The sequence below is a fragment of the Asterias amurensis genome, chromosome 11 (genome assembly GCF_032118995.1).
Source record: "Asterias amurensis chromosome 11, ASM3211899v1".
Taxonomy (NCBI): domain Eukaryota; kingdom Metazoa; phylum Echinodermata; class Asteroidea; order Forcipulatida; family Asteriidae; genus Asterias; species Asterias amurensis.
In genome coordinates, this window is record NC_092658.1 from 7,265,024 (window position 1) to 7,286,595 (window position 21,572).

Consider the following 21,572-nt stretch of genomic DNA (forward strand, 5'->3'; position numbering starts at 1 on the left):
ATAAATGCAAACAACATAATTTTTCAATTTCTTTCAACACAACACCCCTCCAGCTATGAAATGGTAAGGCCCAGTCAAGGCCCTCCGGTAAACATAAGGGAATGCTGTGCGCGTCGCGCGTATCGCGTGATGTGGCACAACTGTCTCGGCCGTTGCTCTCGACCAATAGAAATGAAGAAACTGTCCTATAAGCACAGGGGCAAATTCGCGTGTCACGCCCATGTTTCAACACTTTTTACTGGTGTTACATCATCCGTTCAAACAACCCCTCGTGATGCCCTCTCTACCAATCAGAATGGATAAACTGTCTTAGGTATTTATGAATTGTGAATCAATCTGGAAACAACCCTAACAGTGTCCTATTAAGTTTGTGAAATGCCTTGGGTATTTTAAGTTGTACATTAATGTTTTTGTTACAAGGAATTTGTAATTAGAAATTCACGAGATAATGACGGCAGTAAAGTAAGGCTGAACCTTTGCATAGTGGGAATCTACAAAGATTTGGGGTAGCACCACTTAGCTGGGTAGGGATTGAAACTTTGCATCATGGAGATACAATCTAGTAAGGTTTGCAGTAATACAATGTACATGAGTAGGATTTGAAACTTTGCATGGTGGAGATACAATCTAGTAAGGTTTGCAGTAACGCCATGTACATGAGTAGGATTTGAAATTTTGCATAGTGGAGGTACAATCTAGTAAGGTTTGCAGTAACACCATGTACACGAGTAGGATTTGAAATTTTGCGAAGTGGAGATACAATCTAGTAGGGTTTCCGGAAACACCATGTTTTGTTGGTTCTGAAAACCACAGGTTCTTCTTCAGATTTAACATAACTCATAAAGAGAGTTTCTGCAAACCTTATTAAACTGTAGTCAATACACGAATTCAGTTGGTCATAACATGAAGCAAGGACCAGCTTAATATATGGCCACAACTTGAACTTTCAAACTTTCAAGAAAGATCACTTAAAGTTCAAATATGCCATATCCAACATGTGGCAGAAGTCACACCAATGTTCCTATACTCTTACACAATAGTCTTACACACTCTTCCCCTTGTGTACAGAATTCCCATCTTAAGCTCCCCCTCCATTCCTGAAAAACCTTTACAAGTATTCCTGAGATTCACACAACATAATGGGTGCGGTCGTTTAGCTTCCCTGGGTCAACCCTGCAGTGCTCACTCGGGGTGAGCCCCTGACAAGAGCTTATCGAACGATCACATTCGCCCTCTCATGGTGACGGCATGTACCTCAGGTCACCCCCAAGTGACCCACTCCACAAGCGGGGCACTCGGGGCTGACCCGGGTGAGCCCCGTCAAAGCTATTTGAACGTACCGGGGCAGACCGGGGTCGACCCAGGGAAGCTAAACGAGCGCACCCAATGAAAACACAATAGGGTGAAGGGGGTATACCATGCCACATATCAAGCACCAAAAATATAAATTAGGCATATTACTATAAGGCAGTGGACACTGTTGGTAATAACTCAAAATGATGTTGGCATAAAAACTTACTAGGTAAAGAGAAATGGAGAGCTGTTTAAAACATTGTGAGAACGGCTCCCTCTAAAGTAACAAAGTTTCTTTAAAAAAGTTAGGCATCTGAAAGCAGACAAGTTTGTGCAACAAGGGTGTTTTTTCTTTCATTATTCTCTTGTAACTTCAACATTGAGCCCTTAATTTCACAGGTTTGTTGTTTTATGCATATGTTGGGATACACCTAGTGAGCATACTGACCTGGGACATTTAACAAAGGTGATCAAATGCCTTTAATACTCAGTGAAGTGCAAAAATTTGGTCAACTTAAATTGGCCGTGGACACAGCTTCTGACGGCTTGATCATCATCTTAAAGTAAGACTGCTATCAATAGAATAAAGACGACAATAATGATGATCTTAAGCAGCAAGGATGAAGTCCAGTCACCACCAGGGTTGGTTTCTTTACTGTGTCCCAGTTGTCTTAGATGTTCCAAAGAGTCTTCAAGATCACGCTGGAGAGGTTTGTAGCCGAGCTCGGAGCTAGCTTTGTTATGGCTGACAGTGTGATGTAATGCTGATTGGTAAACCTGAATACAGTCAGAAAAATTGAATTACTTTTAGTGCTTGAATCTCATCTTACACATTTCTTTCGAACCAATCTTCTAATGGATATTTTTTAATAATTGTTACTTGCACTTAAAGACACTGGACGCGTTTGGTAGTTACTCAAACTAATTGTTAGCATAAAAACTTACTTTGTAACGAGCTATGGAGAGCTGTTCATAGTATACACCAATGTGAGAAACGGCTACCTCTGAATTAATGTAGGTTTTGAGAAAGAGTTATAGACTTCAGGCCTGGACCTTTTTTTATTATGCATCTGAAAGCACACAAATGTGTGTGAACGAGGGTAGTTTTTTTTCATTATTCTCTTGCAGCTTCGATGACCAATTGAGTCAACAATTTTTACAGGTTTGTTATTTTATGCATATGTTGGGATTAAGTGCCTTAAATTTCAAGTTACGGACTTACTTTCAATTATGTTTCTTAACATCTCATCCTCAACAATAGCTACAAAGGTACCATTTAAAGCCATTATACACTTTCAGTAAACAGTATTGTCCAAGTCCCACACTTCGTGTATCACAACTTATATATAAAATAACAAACCTGTGAAAATTTAGGCTCAATCGGTCATCGGAGTCGGGAGAAAAAAACGGGAAAAACCCACTCCTGGTTTCGCGCGTTTCGCGTGTCATGACATATGTTTATAATAAATCCGTAATTCTTGCTATAGAGAATTGATATTGTTTTAATGTTTTCTCAAAAAGTAAAGCATTTCATGGAACAATATTTCAAGAGAAGTTTGTCACCATTACCTTCTGTAAACCCTGTAAATTATTTGTAAATCTGTAAACTTTTTTTTTTCTGTACCGAAAGTGTATAATGGCTTTAACAACTGACACTAGTTCATATTATTGCAATGCATCAATGCATTTGTCTTCTCTCACATAATTTGGGAAAGTACCGAGTGTACGTAAAATCAAAAATAATATTCTTAATAAGGGAATCACAAATTATAATTGTTCAATGATTACTTTCAACACAACACCCCTCCAGCTATGAAATGGTGTGGCCCTCCGCCGCCCTCGGGTAAACAACTCCTTATAAGGGAATGCTGTTCGCGTCGCGCGTATCGCGTGATGTGGCACAACTATCCCAGCCGTTGCTCTCGACCAATAGGAATGAAGAAACTGTCTTAAGCACAGGTGCAAGCTCGCGTGTCACGCCCATGTTTCAACACTTTTTACTGGTCATAAACAAAGGTTTATACACACCCACGTGACGCGCTCTCCACCAATAGGAATAGCGAAACTGTCTGAGGTATTTATGAATACACATTTAACATCTGTGTTCAACTCCTTTCTCACTAAATCAGATGACGTTTAATGACTTACAGATAGTAATAATTTGGGCAACACATTCACAAGTACAAACACAGTGCTACATTATGACTGTTGCATAACATTTAACAATACACATTGTGAAACAGGCTGGCATGTGTTGCCAAATACCACAGATGTTCTTAAAGGCCAACAAATATATGCCAAAACAAAAGTAACCTGTGGGTATGGAAAGAAACAGGTGAGTTTTAAGGGGAGAGAAAGCCCATCTGAAATACAATGTACACACATTACAAATATACTAAAAACTTAAGTTAAAGAACAATTGGATGCTGAAGAGAACATAAAAGTTTAAAATATAACTGTCGCCATAGAGGCGTGTGTCTCCCAAATCCCAGAAATCCCAAAAGATCATACAAATCACTGAACAACTATAAAAAGGCCCAACACGCAGAAAAAGGAACACCGAAAGACTTTAAGGAAAGACTTTAAAAAGCAAGCCAAGACATCAAAATGATTCCTCGAGCTGACATAAAAATTCAGATAAAGGGCACATATATTTAAAATGTAAGAGACTAAATACAATTCAATTCAATTCAATTCACATTTCTTTCCACACAAAAAAACATTTCGACAATATTACAAAACTACATTGTAATGCATTAATAAGGGAATCGATGTGTGGTGACGAGGTTTTCAACTAGTGGTTTAAACCAGCCCCGAGGACTGGACTTGTAAATTATCAAGAACCAGGCCTCGGCGGGTTTTAACCACTAGTTGAAAACCGATTCAACACACTTTGATTCCCATTCATAAATACCTTTTCGGTCAAAAAACATCAACACTTTTTGGTCAAAAGGTAAAAAAAGAGCAAAAATTATAATTGTTCAATGATTTCTTTCATCACAACACCCCTCCAGCTATGAAATGGTAAAGCCTCCAGGTAAACAACTCCTTATAAGGAGATGATAAGAGCGTCGCGCGTATCGGCACAACTGTTTCAGCCGTTGCTCTCGACCAATAGAAATGAAGAAACTGTCTTATAAGCACAGGTGCAAGCTCGCGTGTCACGCCCATGTTTCAACACTTTTTACTGGTCATTACCAAAGGTTTATACACCCCACGTGACGCGCTCTCCACCAACAGGAATAGCAAAACTGTCCGAGGTATTTATGAATGTTTATTATATACAAAAGACAGAAAAATTATAAACTAGGGGGAAGGGCGTGGAGGCATAGCCCAAAATAAGCCAGGTAGCTTGTAGCGACTTGCCTTTATATAACAAAGACATAAACTAAAGGTACATGCTTAGGACAACACAAAGACGAAACAAACAGACAGACAGACAGACAAACATACAGACGAACAAACATCAGTTCAGACTAGACACTTACCTCAGTCCGGTTGAGAAAAGGAACAAAGTGATAAACTGGCTTCAGAATAAAGTGCACAATCTCAAACATCAGGGCTGTAATCAAAACAAAAATAAAATCATGTATTCTTTGAATCACTTTCACACTATGCTAGAGTAGAACCAGAACACCTGTACAAAGCACAAACTTGTCTTTTTACTAATTCAAAGTAATTGTAAAATCAACTTGAAACAAGAACCCAAACCAAAAGCAATGTGAATAACAAAAAAGTAAGAAAAATAAGATTGAGGCGTTGTATGTGTAGCCAGACATTTTCCATGGGCTGAGTGTGTGGGGAAGAGGGGGGGGGGTACATTTAAATTATGTATATTTATTATTAACTTTTTGTTTTGTTGTGGGGGCCTTAATAACGCATAGTTAGCAACACCCCTAACTCCAACAATATTGTCTCAATAATTAATGTTAACTTTTGTTTGATTTTCTATTTCGTTTGGTACTTGTCAGTGGGCGTTTCAAAATAAGCATGTTTGGCTTCTGTAAATGCCCCCCTCCCCCCCATATCGGTTTTCTCCGTATCCACTACATTTTATTATTTTCGTTTCATTTTCATGTAACATTTTCTTGATCTGTTCTTGAAATAAATTAATTTGTTTATTATTCTCATTTTTGTACCATAATTGGAAATAAGTGTTGATTGTTGTTGTTGTTGTTGAATAGAACAAACTTACCTATCATCCATAAGATGTTAAGCGGTATCCATGTATCAGGAAACTGGTAACCGAGACCAGTGATGATCGGCTTGAAGAATAAACAATTATTAATGGGCGTCTCGTCTGTTATGAAATAAGCTTGCCCTCCCTAAATTAAAAAACACAACAAAGTAAAATAAAACCTCAAAACAAAATTTCAAAATAATTGGACTACGGTTTAATGGTAGCAGGTTTTGAACTTATTTCCTGTATCTTAAAAGAAATCAAACAAATCCGCTGCAAGAGTGACTGAAAAGAGTAGAGTGATATTTGTAAAAAAGATCTTGATGACCTCTTACAAAGAAATACCTATTTGTGGTGCGATTAAGGTAAATGGGTTGTTTGTCACAATTAGTTATAAATATGGAGAAACAAACCTGATGAATAACAACCAAAAAAGGGTTAAAACAAGCGTTGACAAAAATGTGCCGATCTATGTTCAATAAAACCTTTTGTTCTCAGTTGTATTCTCTCATATCTTGGTGTTTCTACTTTCACAGTTATTAAACCGAAGGAGGTATCAAGACAGGGTTTTAAGAGCATTGAATCATAGATTAAGCTCTTTTCATATATACAGTGTGAATCATTTGTTGAATTCATCTGGGTCAACAAATGACTCATTTTGCTGGATCGCAACACATTGTGTCTAAAAACAGTTTATCTTTAGGGTCATTCCGTGTCAATTCAACACGCTTTTGGACCTGACCCTCACGGATTTAAATGAAATTCGGTGTGCTGATTGGACTCCCTGAGAAATGCCCAAATCCCAAATTGTATGTAATTCGGATCATTATTTTGGGAGATACGGCTTAACAAACTTTTGACTAATTAGCATGACCTGCTACGTTTGGACAATCATATCTCCAAAAGTAAAACACCTACCAAGATAATATTTACATCATTTTGAAGCTCTTGACATGGCCCACATTTGATAAAATAAAATCAAAAAATTTCCACGCACCACCGAAAAAATATGCAAAAATTTGACCTTTGACCTTGATTTGCGAAAATGAGTATTTTTCAAAATGCGTAATTTTTTTTTAAATGCAAGTTTAAGATGTAAGCAACAATATTCTGAAAAATTGTGATGGGCACTCTTACAGTTTTTTTTTAATGATTTTTTGAACATTGGCTATCAAGACAAAAACCATAAAAACGCATTGTACAACATACACAATGTACAGTGTACAGAGTATTGTGTGGGAGCGTGTACACGCACATTAAAAACCATGTTACCCTGGTAATAATATGGAGTTCAAAAGTCTATTTCATGACATGACTTAATGAGCTAATTCATTTCATCCCCTTAATTTAATATAGGAGACACTGTGTATCCGACATACTGTATACATGTTATACAATGTACAGTGTATTCACATTTAGTGCTTTAAAAGCTTTATTTAGTGCTTTAAAAGTCAAGTCATGATCATAGAGAAAAATGTGTTGTGACCCATTTAAATCACACAGCAAGAAAAAAAAGAAGCAGGCTTAAGGCAGGTATCATAAAGGTTTATACTGGAGCATCCAAGTCTTTATTTCACTTGAGCACACAGTTTATGCACTGGCTGTCACAAGAAGATATCTGAACTGTCGCCTGAGAAAATACTCTCAACAACTGAAAGTTTTAGCAGTGATCCAGAAGTTCAGGGACCATCAATGTCATCTGCACATCAGGATGTTTTTGTGCAGCCAAATACCGACATGAACATTATCAATGAGGCTATGACAATTATTGGTGTATCTCCCATCATAAGTAATAAGAAAGCTCATGGAAGTTACATGGAAAACAAAGTTAAGAGAATAGAGACAACAATAAAGCAGAAACTTGAAACTGCTACGGGAAAACAGTTCGGTGATGATGAAAGTGAGATGATAACTCAGTTGAAACAAAAGTTTCATTCCTTGACAAAGAAAAGTGAAAAAGTTCATGTCTTGAGCGTCTTACCAGTGAGTTGGAGTATCAAAAGAATAGCAGATGAATTTGAAACATCAAACTACATGCCAAGAAAATCAAAGAAACTGGTGAATTAGCAGGGAATGCTTTCCATTCCAAATCTTAAGGCTGGAAAATCTCTTTCATTAAAAATGGTGCAAACTGTGAGAGACTTTTACTTGTTCGAGTCCGTCAGCAGACAAATGCCAGGGATGAAAGACTTTGTATCGGTTACTGTTGATGGTGAGAAGAAACATCTCCAGAAACATTTTGATCTTTGTATCTGAAAGAAGTGTTTGAACTTTTCAAGGAACATCCTTCTGAAAGTTTTGCTGAAAATTTGCTGAACTTGGGCTGAAGCAGTGCATCCTTGCCGGATCTAGTGGAATGCATTTAGTTTGTGTTTGTACTATACATCAAAATGTGAAACTCAAAATGTGAATGATTATCTTTGAATTTCTAATGTACATGTATCATGTACACATTACTACACATTACACTGTATATGTACATGTATGTACATGTACATGTACAATGCGTTTTTATGGTTTTGGCCTTGATAGCCAATGTTCAAAAAATCATAACAAAAAAACTGTAAAAGTGCCCATCACAATTTTTCAGAATATTGTTGCTTACATCTTAAACTTGCATTTAAAAAAAAATTACGCGTTTTGAAAAATACTCATTTTCGCAAATCAAGGTCAAAGGTCAAATTTTCGCGTATTTTTTCGGTGGTGCGTGGAACTTTTTTGATTTTATTTTATCAAATGTGGGCCATGTCAAGAGCTTCAAAATGATGTAAATATTATCTTGGTAGGTGTTTTACTTTTGGAGATATGATTGTCCAAACGTAGCAGGTCATGCTAATTAGTCAAAAGTTCGTTAAGCCGTATCTCCCAAAATAATGATCCGAATTACATACAATTTGGGATTTGGGCATTTCTCAGGGAGTCCAATCAGCACACCGAATTTCATTTAAATCCGTGAGGGTCAGGTCCAAAAGCGTGTTGAATTGACACGGAATGACCCTTTACTGTCATAGATACGCTTGTTCTTACCGCTATGTGTTTCTTTCCTGATGCTAGGCCCTCTGCTGCCAATAAATGTCCATTCACAAGGTTGTCCACATGGACCCAGTTAGTTAACGTATCACGACTTCCTAAGTTGGCTTTATATAGTGATAACAGATTCTGAGGAACAAAAGAAAATCACAGAGATATATTTTACAACTGTTGTGGTTGGAGACAATCCTTAATTTCATAGCACTTTTAGGAAATATTGTTTTACTTACAACAATCCTGTTAAAATGTCTCTGTTCTCCTGCCCCATAGATGCCTGGTGGTCTAATTGAACATGTATGTAGTACCCCTCCATCTAAACAAAAAAAGTTAAACATCACTCAATAATTATGGCAACCTTGGGCTTAACCTTATGATATTCACATATTGTTTATAAAATTGCTTATTATACTAATTATAACCACAAGAAAATAGAATTAGCTGATGCAAACTGCTTATGCCCCCCATCACACCGAACTCGTTCTCACTATGAAATCATAGATTCGTTTTTACAAATCCAAAATATGTGTGATGTCACTTACATATAATTTAGTACTAGTAGTAACGTTTCACTCCTAAGCTAGGAGCTTCCTCACTATGTTCTGAAAAATGTAGTCTTGGTGCAAGACGTTGTTTTTCACACTATCACTCAACTATCGCAATCCCTGCTCCCTCCCTCCTCGCCGTGCACCTTACTATCGTCTTGCAACAAGAAAGCATTTGTCAGAAGAGAACGAGTTTGGTGTGATTGGGGGGGGGTGTTACCAACATAAGTAAATGTCCATGGGGTTTTCCTGAAAACGAACCAGTACATGTCATTTGAGTGTCTCAAAGTTGTAATTTAATAAGCTTTTTGTTATAATAACAACCCGTTTTTTATATAGCGCTTTCCACACTCGAAGGGCGTCCCAAAGCGCTTCACATTATTACCCCTGGTCACTGGGCCTTAAATCACTCCTTAAACCATCTCAGCTCCCTCAAGTGGGGGGTATGCAGCCTGTGCAACATTAATAATGCGCTACTCGACTAAATCAATCACAAGAACCATCTCTGCCCTCACAGGTACCCATTTACCCCTGGGTGGAGAGAAGCAATTATAGTTAAGTGTCTTGCTCAAGGACACAAGTGTCACGACCGGGATTCGACCCCACACTCTGCTGAACAGAAGCAGCAGAGCTTGAGTTCGGTGCTCTTATCCCCTTGGCCACGACACCCCATCAATGAATGAGTAGAATTCTTACTTTCTGTTTGTCTGCCGTTTGTTTTCTTAACTAGCTGTTCTGCAATGCTTTTGGTTCTAGAATAATCATCCGCATGCTGAAAACAAAGTTGACCAGAGAAACATTATATTTAAAAAAAATTATAACAAAACCAAATCCAATAAAGGTTTTTGTTTTTGACTGTTAGTTTGGCTAAGCATTTATTAACGGAGTACCAGTCGTAGAGCACTGTAAATTGCAAGGCATTTTAGCTGGTTACTATACTGCCTAAAGGGAAAGTATACCTTTGGGTTTTTGTAACTGTTTGATTTTTAAAATCCTATATAAATATAGATTCACACAATAAGACTAACCTGTAAAAATCCAAGCGATTATGTCTCGTGCAAGAAGATTAATCCCTTAAATTGAGACACATTTCTGTCAGTAACACTTAGATGTAATACTCAAATTCAAATTTTAGGGTATAAAAAATGATAAATTTTTCAATAACCAAATCACTTTAAAGTGAAATGATGCTCAACATACTTTATATTTTCAAAAGCTGCTGTAATTCTAACCAAGTATCTTTTTATTGCCACTATTTCTAAGAGTGATAACCAAATGTACACCTTTCCTTTAATAGCATGATTCTATTTCTGTAGTTACTTTCTGTTTTTTCTTGAAAAGCATTAGACAACTTAGCCCTGTCCAAGGCTCTTTAAACAAGCACAGGCCCGCTCTGAATTCCCCAGGCAGTGCTATGGACGACGAACTGCATGAATACATGTATACTGCCACCATGACTGGCACAAAGCCATTATACACTTTCGGAACAGAAAAATAAATAAAAGTTCACAGATTTACAAATAACTTACAGGGTTTACAGAAGGTAATGGTAAAAGTCTTCTCTTGAAATATTGTTCCATGAAATGCTTTACTTGTTGAGAAAACATTAAAACAATTATCAATTCTCGACATCAAGAATTACGGATTTATTTTAACACATGTCATGACACGGCGAAACGTGCAGAAACAAGGGTGGGTTTTCCCGTTATTTTCTCAGATGACCGATTGAGCTTAAATTTTCACAGGTTTGTTTTTTCATATATAAGTTGTGATACACGAAGTGTGGGCCTTGGACAATACTGTTTACCGAAAGTGTCCACTGGCTTTAATGTACAGTACTTGATACTGTGGGGTCGAAGCAAGTTTTGTATGAGGTTAAAAAAACCTTGAAAAACCAAGCTTTGACCCCACGATATCAAGTACTATATCAAGTCCGCAGTACCGTGACAGTACATGTATCTATGCAGTTCGTTGTCCAATGCTACTCAGAGCGGTGTGCTTGGATATAGAGCCTCGAACCAGGCTATAAACAACTTGGTGTCATATATTGTACATGAAGATAAGAACACAATTAAGAAGTATTTCAAATTGGAAATCATTTAGGTCAGAGGAAACTATCTGCACTAAAGCCACAAAACAAATAAAATAAGGACATAGGTCCAATAGCTACAATAGCTCCAATCTCCAATAGCTCTATGTCCTTATTTTAGTTTGAACGGCAATTGTACCGCTATTTGCATGATAGTGCGTTTGTTTTTTTCCTTGTGTCATCAAACAAAAATGCAGCATATGTGACGCACAATCTGCTGATGAGTGACAAACTGCGAGCATCATGTGCCTCATGTTTAAATGGCGCGTAAACTTTTTTAGTATGTCAATCAAGTCGAGATTTACGGTTTTGTTAGCAGGGACACACATGAAAAGGCAGTTGCGTATGTAAGCGCACCTGCCGAATATCACAAAAATTGCGGCAATGCGTGTTCTCTTCAAATTAAAATTCTTCCATAGTCATGCAGCACATCAAACATGTCTGCGCCCAGGGTGGCTTCAAAACGCAGAACAAGTTAGCGCTCTAGTCAATAAAAATAGCTCTATGAATATGGATCAATTAAGGAATTTTTCTTGCAAAAATTGTGTGTTTGTTTTAACTACAAATAACTCAACATCATCGGTGACATGGACTTTGGAATTTTAAATATAAGCACAGATAACAAAACAAGCATATTCTTCCTTAGTCACGCAGCACATCAAACATGTCTGCGCCCAGGGTGGCTTCAAAACGCAGAACAAGTTAGCGCTCTCGTCAATAAAAATAGCTCTATGAATATGGATCAATTAAGGAATTTTCCTTGCAAAAATTGTGTGTTTGTTTTAACTACAAATAACTCAACATCATGGGTGACATGGACTTTGGAATTTTAAAATATAAGCACAGATAACAAAATAAGCATATTGGAATTGTATCAAATCTAAGTCAACAAATTGTTCATCCTTGGTAAAATTGAACACCTGAAACAGGTTTAAGTTGACAAGATAAAAACAAACAAACAAAGAAATGGTCAGTGTTGGGTTTTTTGGACCGTCACCATGAGAAAACTTAAATAACCAATTAACTAGGCTTAAAGCACTGGACACTATTGGTTACAAGCAATTGAGAGCTGTTGAAAGTATAAAACAATGTGAGAAACAGCTGCCTCTAAAGTAATATAGTTTTTGAGAAAGAGGTTATTTCCCACTCAAATAATAAAAGACTTCAGCTGAAGCCTTTTATTATGCATCTGAAAGCACACAAAGTATTAATGCAACTAGGTTTTTCTTCTTTCATTATTCTCTTGCAAATTCGATATAATCAGTTGAGCTTAAATTTTACAGATTTTATATTTTATGGGGGATACACCAAGTGAGAATACTGGTCTTTGACATGTTTGACATTACCAAACGTGTCCATGTCCAGTACCTTTAAAGCCATTGGACACTTTCGGTAAACAGTATCGTCCAAAGGCCCACACTTTGTGTATCACAACTTATACATAAAATAACAAACCTGTGAAAATTTAGGCTCAATCGGTCATCGGAGTCAGAGAAAATAACGGGAAAACCCACTCCTGTTTTCGCGCGTTTCGCCGTGTTATGACAGGTGTTTATAACAAATCCGTAATTCTCGCTAACGAGAATTTATATTGTTTTACCGTTTTCTCAAAAAGTAAAGCATTTCATGGACTAATATTTCAATAGAAGTCTTTCACCATTACCTTCTATAAACCCTGGCTTTAATGGCTTTAATACAATGTACATACTCTAAAAGAAGTGGACTTTTAATTCGAATAACTTACATTTTGTGGGGGTATAATAGGAAGCTCCGCCTCTGTCTTCATATCAAATGGCTCATGACCTAAGACAACGTTAATCGTACTAGTATAGACAAGCCTGGGTACATTATGCTTAATGCAAGCTGAAAAAAAGAAGAAGAAAAAAAAAGATTTTTTATAATGATTTATTGACAAAAAAATGTCTCACCATAAATTAAAAGTGTTTTATCAATGTATGGTTCTTGATTGTGAGCCTTAAAAGAGTGTCATTATTAGTATTTCATTTTGTCACACCTTTTTGTTCCCAAAAGTGCCGCCCTCTGAAGCTAATCTACCCTCACAGTTATGCCTATTTGATCTAGACTAGGTCTAGACGCTTCTTCAGTGCCTTCAGAGTGGTGCTTAGTGCTCCAACCACCAAGGGAACTCATTTCACCTGCCAATTGTTACCAGGCCAAGTAAAATAGTACACCAGTTGAACGTCCAGGTTTTTCCAAAAAGAGGAGGACCAAGCATTTTAATTCAAACTGGCTACAAATTCTTCGGTTTAAAGTTACCACTTACTCTATGTAGTAACAAGTTCTTTAAAAAGAAAAACTTAATAAAATAAAAAAATTATAAAAAAAGAGAGTACGGCCTGAAAAAGGATGAAGAGGGGATGATCAACTGGTATTTTTTTTTTTTTTTTGGCCTAAGTACCAAATTCCATTTTCTGTCTCCTCTGATGAAGATATCTCTTGGAGATTGCACATCTCCTTTGTCTTACAGGCCTAGAATTTTATCTTTGACAGGGCATGGCCATTTAAATTGTGTAAAGAGCACTTTCCTTGTCATATCTGAAGGAACACTTTTGGAGGGGCACTAAGGCACAGGGCAACAGAGGCAATGTCCTTTGTGGCCTCCATGTAATTCCAGGCCTGGTCTTATCTACAATCATGACTACCGGACCTTGACCGGGATGGGTCTCTAAAAATATCTCTGGAACATGGTCATTCTATTTCTCTAGCACCTTGAAAAGGACCTAACATGCTTAGGACCATTGAGTCAAACCAAAGTACAGTAACTAAACTAGTTACTAAAACTACTATATAAGTAGAAGTTGGAACCTTAATATACAGGATGCTATAAACAACTGGATGAAAATAGCATCTGTTAAAGTTCAATTGCATATTATTTATACAAATTATATTTTGAGTAAAAAAAAACAACCTGGCACATGCCCTCAATTTTAACAATTATTCTTGCTTTGTAATCAGCTAATGGTAGAATGCACTTGTCTTTTAATATCAACTGTAAGGTTTAAAATAAGAATAAACCATCTGCTGGTATTTCAGGCATATCTAGAATAAAGTCTGAGTACTAGAAAACAAAATGAACTTTGAAACCATCAGAAAAGCCAGAAAGCTACTAGAGGTTCATTTCTATTTTAATGCTAGGATGTAAAGTATTTGTATACCTAAAGATAGATAGATAGATAGGTAAATAGATAAGACTTCATAATCCCTCCCAGAGGAAACTAAAAAGGCCTTGACAAAGAACTGTAATACAAAGATAAAATACAAACGATCAGTTTCATTGAAAAAGGATCAACTGAAAGAATGCATAAAATACACACACAACTAGTAAAGTCATTACATACAACAGCAAGAAGACATGGAAGATGATTTGTTAACTAGGGACCCGAGCCAGCAACATAGACTTAAGGACAAGTCGTTTAATGTCTGCCGCGCTGATGGAGTTCCGACTCTCTCAGCGATCCCCGCGACACTGGCGATATTCTCGCGAGTGCTGGTCCCCTGCGAGACTACTGCTCCCATGCTGTGCAGCTTTGGTCGGCAGCCAGCAGCTTCGCGCAAGAGAGCAGTGATCTCGCCAGAGCAGTGGTCATTTGCAGAAACCTGAATCATTATGCCACCACCACGACAAGACTATCAACACAACAAACCGCAAAAAACTTGCCCACAAGTCTAGCTACATCATTCATCATTCATCATTAATAGCTGCCGGAACAAAATAATGAGTTTTCTGTATCACCATATTCTGATCCTTCATTTAAAAAAACGTTTACTTCTGGAGTTGGTAACTGTGTGCGAGCATTTAAATTACCCTTTTGGGGATCTAATAAAAAGATTATTGTATTGTATTGTATTGCATTTCATATTTTATTTTCTCATTTAAGATTTAAAAAAAAAAAGGTCAGAGCTTTTCTCTCTCTGCCGTTTCTTTGCCACTTTCAACAGCAATAAAGCAATGAAATACAGCACAAGTCATTGCAATAAAAAAAAGTAAAGTTACATAAATAACCATGTTGTAAACCACAGTCCATAGTTCATTTCATCTATGATAAAACACCGCCCGTTAATCCGGAGGTCGTTGGTTCGAATCCCACTCTAGTCAATTCTTTGTTCAACCCCCAAAAATCTATGATAAAACATTCACCATATTGGTCCTACAGTGTGTACACTAGAATTTGTTAAGCTATGAAAGAGTTGAGCATCCACGTATTAATTTGAACTGCTGATTGTATGGTGCAATATTACAAAAAAGTAAACAAGTGTATAATCGTATTTATAAACAAGGTTGACCAATAAGGATTGGTCCTGCATTGGTCCTGCAATTCCCAAGTGTGTGGCTGAAAATTTTGTGTGAGGAAATTTATTGTCACTTTGTCAAAGCTTTTTTGCGGAATCTCATAGAAAACTTATGAAAAAAAATAAACCCCTACTACAGCACAATTCAATAGAAAGGTCTTAAAGTATGGAAGCAAATTATGTATTGTGTAAGTAAGTCTTCATGCTGGTACAGTGTAGAGCTCTAGAAATGTCAGATACCAGATTGTATTTTATGCAGGTACAATAAAATAAGTGCTTTTTACCTTCGATGATATTCTCTGTACCACCAACATTGATACTGCTTATGAATTCTTTTTTCTTCAACTGAAAATAATTGGAAGAGGTAAATTTAATCAAAACATGTAATCAAAAAAAGCCTCATATAGCTGCCTAAGCACACACAAAATGATAAGCGTAAAACAACTTTGCTTACCAGAATAAAGGTAAGTGGTCAGCTATAAACGACATGCAAACTGTGTGAGTATGACTCTTTCCTTTTTAACTTTTGCAGCTCTATAGAAATGGGTCGAGGCCCCTTCCTAAGCACTGTACCAAGTCCATCAACAATATTCTACTCCAGTCTAATTAACAAGATTGAGAGTAGTAATGGGTTGCAGCTCATGACACTACCATTCACAAATCCATCAAATTCAAGTATTATCATCTGCTTTCCGAGCAACTCTCCTGAGGGTAAATGCTACAAATGTTATTTGTATTTATTTCGTTTATCGGGTAGATAAAAAGTACAATAATGCACAATAATTTGGTAAAAACATTAAAAGATACCAAATGAGCAATTTAAATACAGAGGAAGGAAAAAGAAACAGCTGGAGCCCGAAGGATTGCCTAAAAGAAACACAGTTTCTGTCTAGAGGCTCTCCTTTCCAGCTGGTTCAAAGACCACAACTACACAAACTGCATATATGCATGGAACCAGATTATAGCCAAAGTTAGCTTACATAGTTTATAATAAAGTTGACTGTAAACAGGCCTCGAACTTCACTCTTAAAGGGGCATGCAATTCCCTTCTGGAAAGCCACACTGTTAATTATTGTAACTTAACAAAGGGCACCACAGCAACACCACTGCAGGGCAACAAGGCAATGTGGGTTATTTCAGGGCCTAAGCGGCATTGTAACGGGCACCACAGCAAAACCACAGGGCAACAAGGCAATGTGGGTTCTTTCGGGGCCTAAGGGACATTGTTGCACATTTGTACTTGAACTTTGCAAAGGGCACCACAGCAAAACCAAAGGACACCAAGGCAATTGCTGTGGGTGCTGTGAGTTATTTCGGGGGCTGTGTAAATTATCACAAAATGCTTACCATATCAGCACCTGACATTCCAAAGGATGCAATATGAAACACAACGTCGACTCCCTCACAAAGTTTCTCCACTAACTCTCTGTCTCGAATATCTCCCTAAAGATCCATCAAATAAAAAAATCAAAAAATAAAAACAAAGATGAATAGCCTTTTACCAAACAAAACTGGAAGTTAGAAATTTAGAGTAAAAAACTATATCTACAATATGATTGTATTGGAATGAGGGTTCTCTGCAGAATTTTTCAAAATTGCTCTGACAGTTAGTAATTCAAAATGAAGGTTCGCAATCAAGAAAGTATCCAAACTGATTGACAATGTTGTTCTTAGAACAGCCATGATGATTCGTTTTTGAAACGAAAATAGCACCAAGGGATGGGGGACATTCTTCAATCTTCAACTTCAATGGTGAAATCCTTATTCAGCTATAATATTGCTATAGTTATACAAGGATTTTCCTTTTCATTTGCACACATTTATTTCATTGCTGCCCTACATGTACACTTACACATTTTACAATTTTATAATTACATTCAAATTATGAGTAGTTTACAGTATTACTTAGTATCTTAGGATATGAAAGTTTACAATGATTTAGATAGTTATATATTAGGAAGCTTTTAAAGTAGCAGAATGGTACAGAAGTGATGTCATTTTTGTGAATATCTATTGGAAAGGTCAAGAGGCACCAAGGCAATGGCCAAGGGCAAATTGCCTACATTGCCTTCCTGAAGTATTAGGCCTGGAAACAACAACCTTTCTTTGAATATTTTTACGCACATTTTGTTGATATTTGTTCCTGTGACCAAGCAATAGACCGATCTAGTAGGCTCCGCCCACGACGCACGTGTGAGCAAGAACACGTGGGGCTCTCCATGCCTTTCTGCACAACTCTGCCGCGCGCGCCAAGATACGCGCACGCACGTCGGACCGTAGTGTCGGACCTTCGTTGCGTTGTGATTGGTCAATACGCAATGGGGCGGAGCTTAGTGGATTGGTCTATTCCCAAGTGCACCCAAGTTTGACTATACTCTTCTGCTTAGAACACAGATCTACAGAGAGAGAGAGTTTTAACAAAGGACATAACATTCTGAATGAATGAATCTCAGCTCAAAAGAATGATAATCAGCCCTGCGGCTGATTTCACAAAATGCTAGCATTAATCCTATCTTGAGTTAGGACGAGTAACTTGTCCTAACTTAGGATTGGCTCAATGTGTCCTCAACTTCCATTACGGAAATTAAAGGAACACGCTGCCTTGGATCGGACGAGTTGGTCAATAAAAAGCGTTTGTTACCGTTTGTTATAAAACACATATGGATAGAAAGATCTTTTAAAAGTAGAATGATCCACACAAAAATGCCTCGAATTTTGCATGGTTTTCCTTTTACTCTGCGAACTAATACGGTCAGCCATTTATGGGAGTCAAAATTTGACTCCCATAAATGGCCGACCGTGTTAGTCGACGAGGTAAAAGGTTGTCGACCAACTCGACCGATCCAAGGCAACGTGTTCCTTTAACTCTTCCTGAGACGTCAGATTATTCATTATTTAGAAAGACTTGGGTGAAATCGATGGATAGCGAATAAAAAGAACTGAAGAACTGATCAATTCAAAGTACATCAAAAATCTTTATTTAATCAAACCTGAACAAATTTGATGTCATCTTGGTAGTCTTCAATAGGGTTTCCTTTATCGGTGATGAGTACCGAGCATCCTAACATGTGTAGCGCCCTCGCTAGGTGAATACCAAAGAATCCACCACCTCCAGTAATGAGAACCTTTTGACCCCTGACTGATGGTACGTCCAAACTCCTATGGAAATAAACACAATACCAATGACTTTTGAAAAGAATGGTCTGTGAAGCGCCTAATGAACACTCAAAAACCATTGAGGAAATATTTTTGAAGAAAAAGGACAAAAACTTACCAGATCCCGGAGCGAATTCCCAGGTTTATATTTTGAACCTGTCGCATCGCTTTGCAAATGCTTTGTTTTTTGGTTGGACTAAACCATTCTGTGAAAGGGGTGTTACAAGGCAGTGCGTGCGTGCTGTCCAAACATTGCCCGCCTAGCCATTCACTCAAAATATTATGGCACGCATCTTTTCAAAAGGACTTGCCTAGGAGCTTTTCCCGAATCTAACGTGATGCTCTCGATCGAACACTTGTAACCCTCTGTTTCATAATGCAATATAATAGTGAATGCCTACCAGCAAATCTTTTTAGTGTTATCCGACCCTGTTAGTGTTAGTGTAATCTATGGTGTAATCATAGAGGCAGGAAGTCATGGTTTGGTGTAATTAGTGTTTACACAGGCAGGTCCTCATGCAACTAATAGGTATAAATAAGATTGCGGTTGATTCAAACAGAGAATTGGTGGCCTGTCTGATTTGAAATACTAAGGGGCCACCTTGAAAAAAAATAGTCCTCTTTTTTGAAAAATCCAGACGATCAACTGGTTTTTTGTGTTTTTTTGCCTTATTTGCTATTTTCCAAAAGTCGGTCCTTTATCATCCCGTTCTATAATATCCCCACGTGCTCAGGTTTTGACCAATCAGTCAGAGAATGGAAACTGTCCAAGGTATTCATTAATATTTGAAAAAAGTTTTTACATTGCATTTTTGTACTAAACTGCAAATGTCAAACAAAAATGCAAATCTTCAAAATTAGTACAATAATATGCCCGGTTTACCATGTTTACTTGGTCGAGTCATGGTCTAGTCTAATAATGGAGGTCACTGCTCAGTATACCATGCATGGACTGGGGATACTCCTAGAACTATTTTGGTTTCATCCGGCTATCGTCTCCCGTAGGATAGGAGTAGACTGGGGAGGCACAAATGTTGTAGCAATTGTCTTAATTATAAGTTATAAAAATAACATTACAAAATACTTATCTAAATTTGCCGGCTTTTTGCTAAAAACCGCAGTGATCTGTGAGTTAATTAAGCCCCACTTGAGTGTGGCCCACACTAGCCCACCTTGTTGATCTGTTAATAATAATGGCAGTGATGAGACCAATATTAAAAGCGGAGCCATTAACAGCTCAACAAGGTGGGCTAGGCCCACACACAAAAACAAGGCTAGCTGCCTTGGCCACACACAAGTGGGTCCGCCGGCTACTGTGAGTTCAGTCATTGGGATGGGGTCAGCAGTTGACAGTCAGTTGGTAGGCCCTACGGAATGGTTTGGTGGTATTGCTAAAAACGAAAATCCTAAAAAAATATCCGTACCTAAGCACCTCCTCCACACGCTCTCTGTGTCTTTCAGGTCCAATCATCTTCTTCGCGGTCATCTTGACTTCCAAAGAATGAATGTTATTGTCACAAATTAAATCCAATCTGAACGAATTAGTGCACTCCCTCTATCCTGTGTGATTGCCTGCAGTGAAATGAAGCCGGTACTGAAAAACAGGTGGTGGACCTAGACCTTTTCGCAAATACTGGGGCGCGCGCGTAAAGCTTGGAATTAGGTGCATTGTGGTCTAGCTGATTACAAATTTGATTCATATATATCCCACAATGCACCTCATTCAACAGTCTGCGCTTGCGCATTGGTATTTGCGATAAGGTCTCTTGACATCAAGTAAATAGTGGTTTGGCGCCCTCTAGCAGCCGTTTTTCAATGTGATTGGTGGGGGCGGGGCGAGGCTTGGGGAGGAAGGGAGGGATGGTGGGGGGGGGGGGTCATAGTTTGGCTGTAACGTTTTTACCAAGTCGCACACATCTACTCTCAATAACCCAATATAGACACTTCCCATACCAAATTAAAGAAAGGGACACTGTGATCTCACCAACACCTTGCGTTATCAGCAAACACTTCCAAGAGTCAATGTTAAGAGGGTTTGGTTATGCACTTTCTCAAATATCCATGTATTGCCTGGGTTAAACTAAGCTGGTTTGTTTGTTTAATTAATTAAGTTTTCTAATATTTGAAAAGTGACCTAACTAATTATGTGCTTCTAGAATTTGTTCTGTCCCCTACTATTGTGTGGTCCATACTTATATCATGCCATAAGCTGACTCAGGCGATTATGATATAATGGTACTGAAATAATAACATTTTGTCAGCAAAAGCGTACCCCAAAATATGGCGAGACAAATTAAAAACAAACAGCATTTTAAAGATCTGAAGGTGAATGATAAACGTACTGCTAGCAAGAGGAATGCATTGTGACCCGACATCGTCCCGACAAAGACAGGGTCAAATTTAATAAAGCAGTTATTAGCACAACATTTTGCTAAGTACAGAATAGTATTGCTTAGCAGAAATTGACTACCAGCCCAAATTACTTAATATTGTTTTTTTTTGTGGCCAGTGCCAGACTAAATTTTTGCTTAGCAAAAGCTGACCATGTCCCTCATTTGATGTACCCGCAAAAGGGACAGACAAGAGACAGACAATTGAAAATAATTGTTTTACACTCAGGATTATTTTACAAAATACAAACACAGTTTCTTTACTTAACCTCATAAAAGCAGCATGATTAGATATTTATATTTGTACCATTTCCACCTCAAAACAATACTAACTTAAAGGAACACGTTGCCTCGGATCAGTCGAGTTGGTCTTTGAAAAGCGTTTGTCACCGTTTTTTATAAAATGCATATGGGTTGAAAGATGTTTTAAAAGTAGAATACAATGGTCCACACAAACATGCCTCGAAATTGCACGGTTTTCCTTTTACCTCATCGACTAACACCGTCGGCCATTTATGGTTGACTCCCATAAATGGCTGACCGTGTTAGTTCTTACAGTAAAAGGAAAACCACGCAATTTT

The 21,572-nt window shown here is 37.7% G+C and overlaps 1 protein-coding gene across 1 annotated transcript; it reads right to left on the reverse strand.

Moving 5' to 3' along the window:
* Positions 1-394: 394 nt before the first annotated feature.
* LOC139943659 (short-chain dehydrogenase/reductase family 42E member 1-like) lies at positions 395-20,211 on the reverse strand. Its single transcript, XM_071940391.1, has 11 exons — positions 20,026-20,211; positions 18,436-18,604; positions 16,793-16,888; positions 15,730-15,790; positions 12,879-12,997; positions 9,742-9,817; positions 8,734-8,816; positions 8,501-8,632; positions 5,489-5,618; positions 4,782-4,855; positions 395-2,070 (listed from the first exon to the last, which is right to left on the reverse strand). The coding sequence occupies exons 1-11, from the start codon at positions 20,085-20,087 to the stop codon at positions 1,852-1,854; spliced, it is 1,221 nt and encodes a 406-aa protein (XP_071796492.1). The 5' UTR covers positions 20,088-20,211; the 3' UTR covers positions 395-1,851.
* Between the last annotated feature and the right edge of the window lie 1,361 nt (positions 20,212-21,572).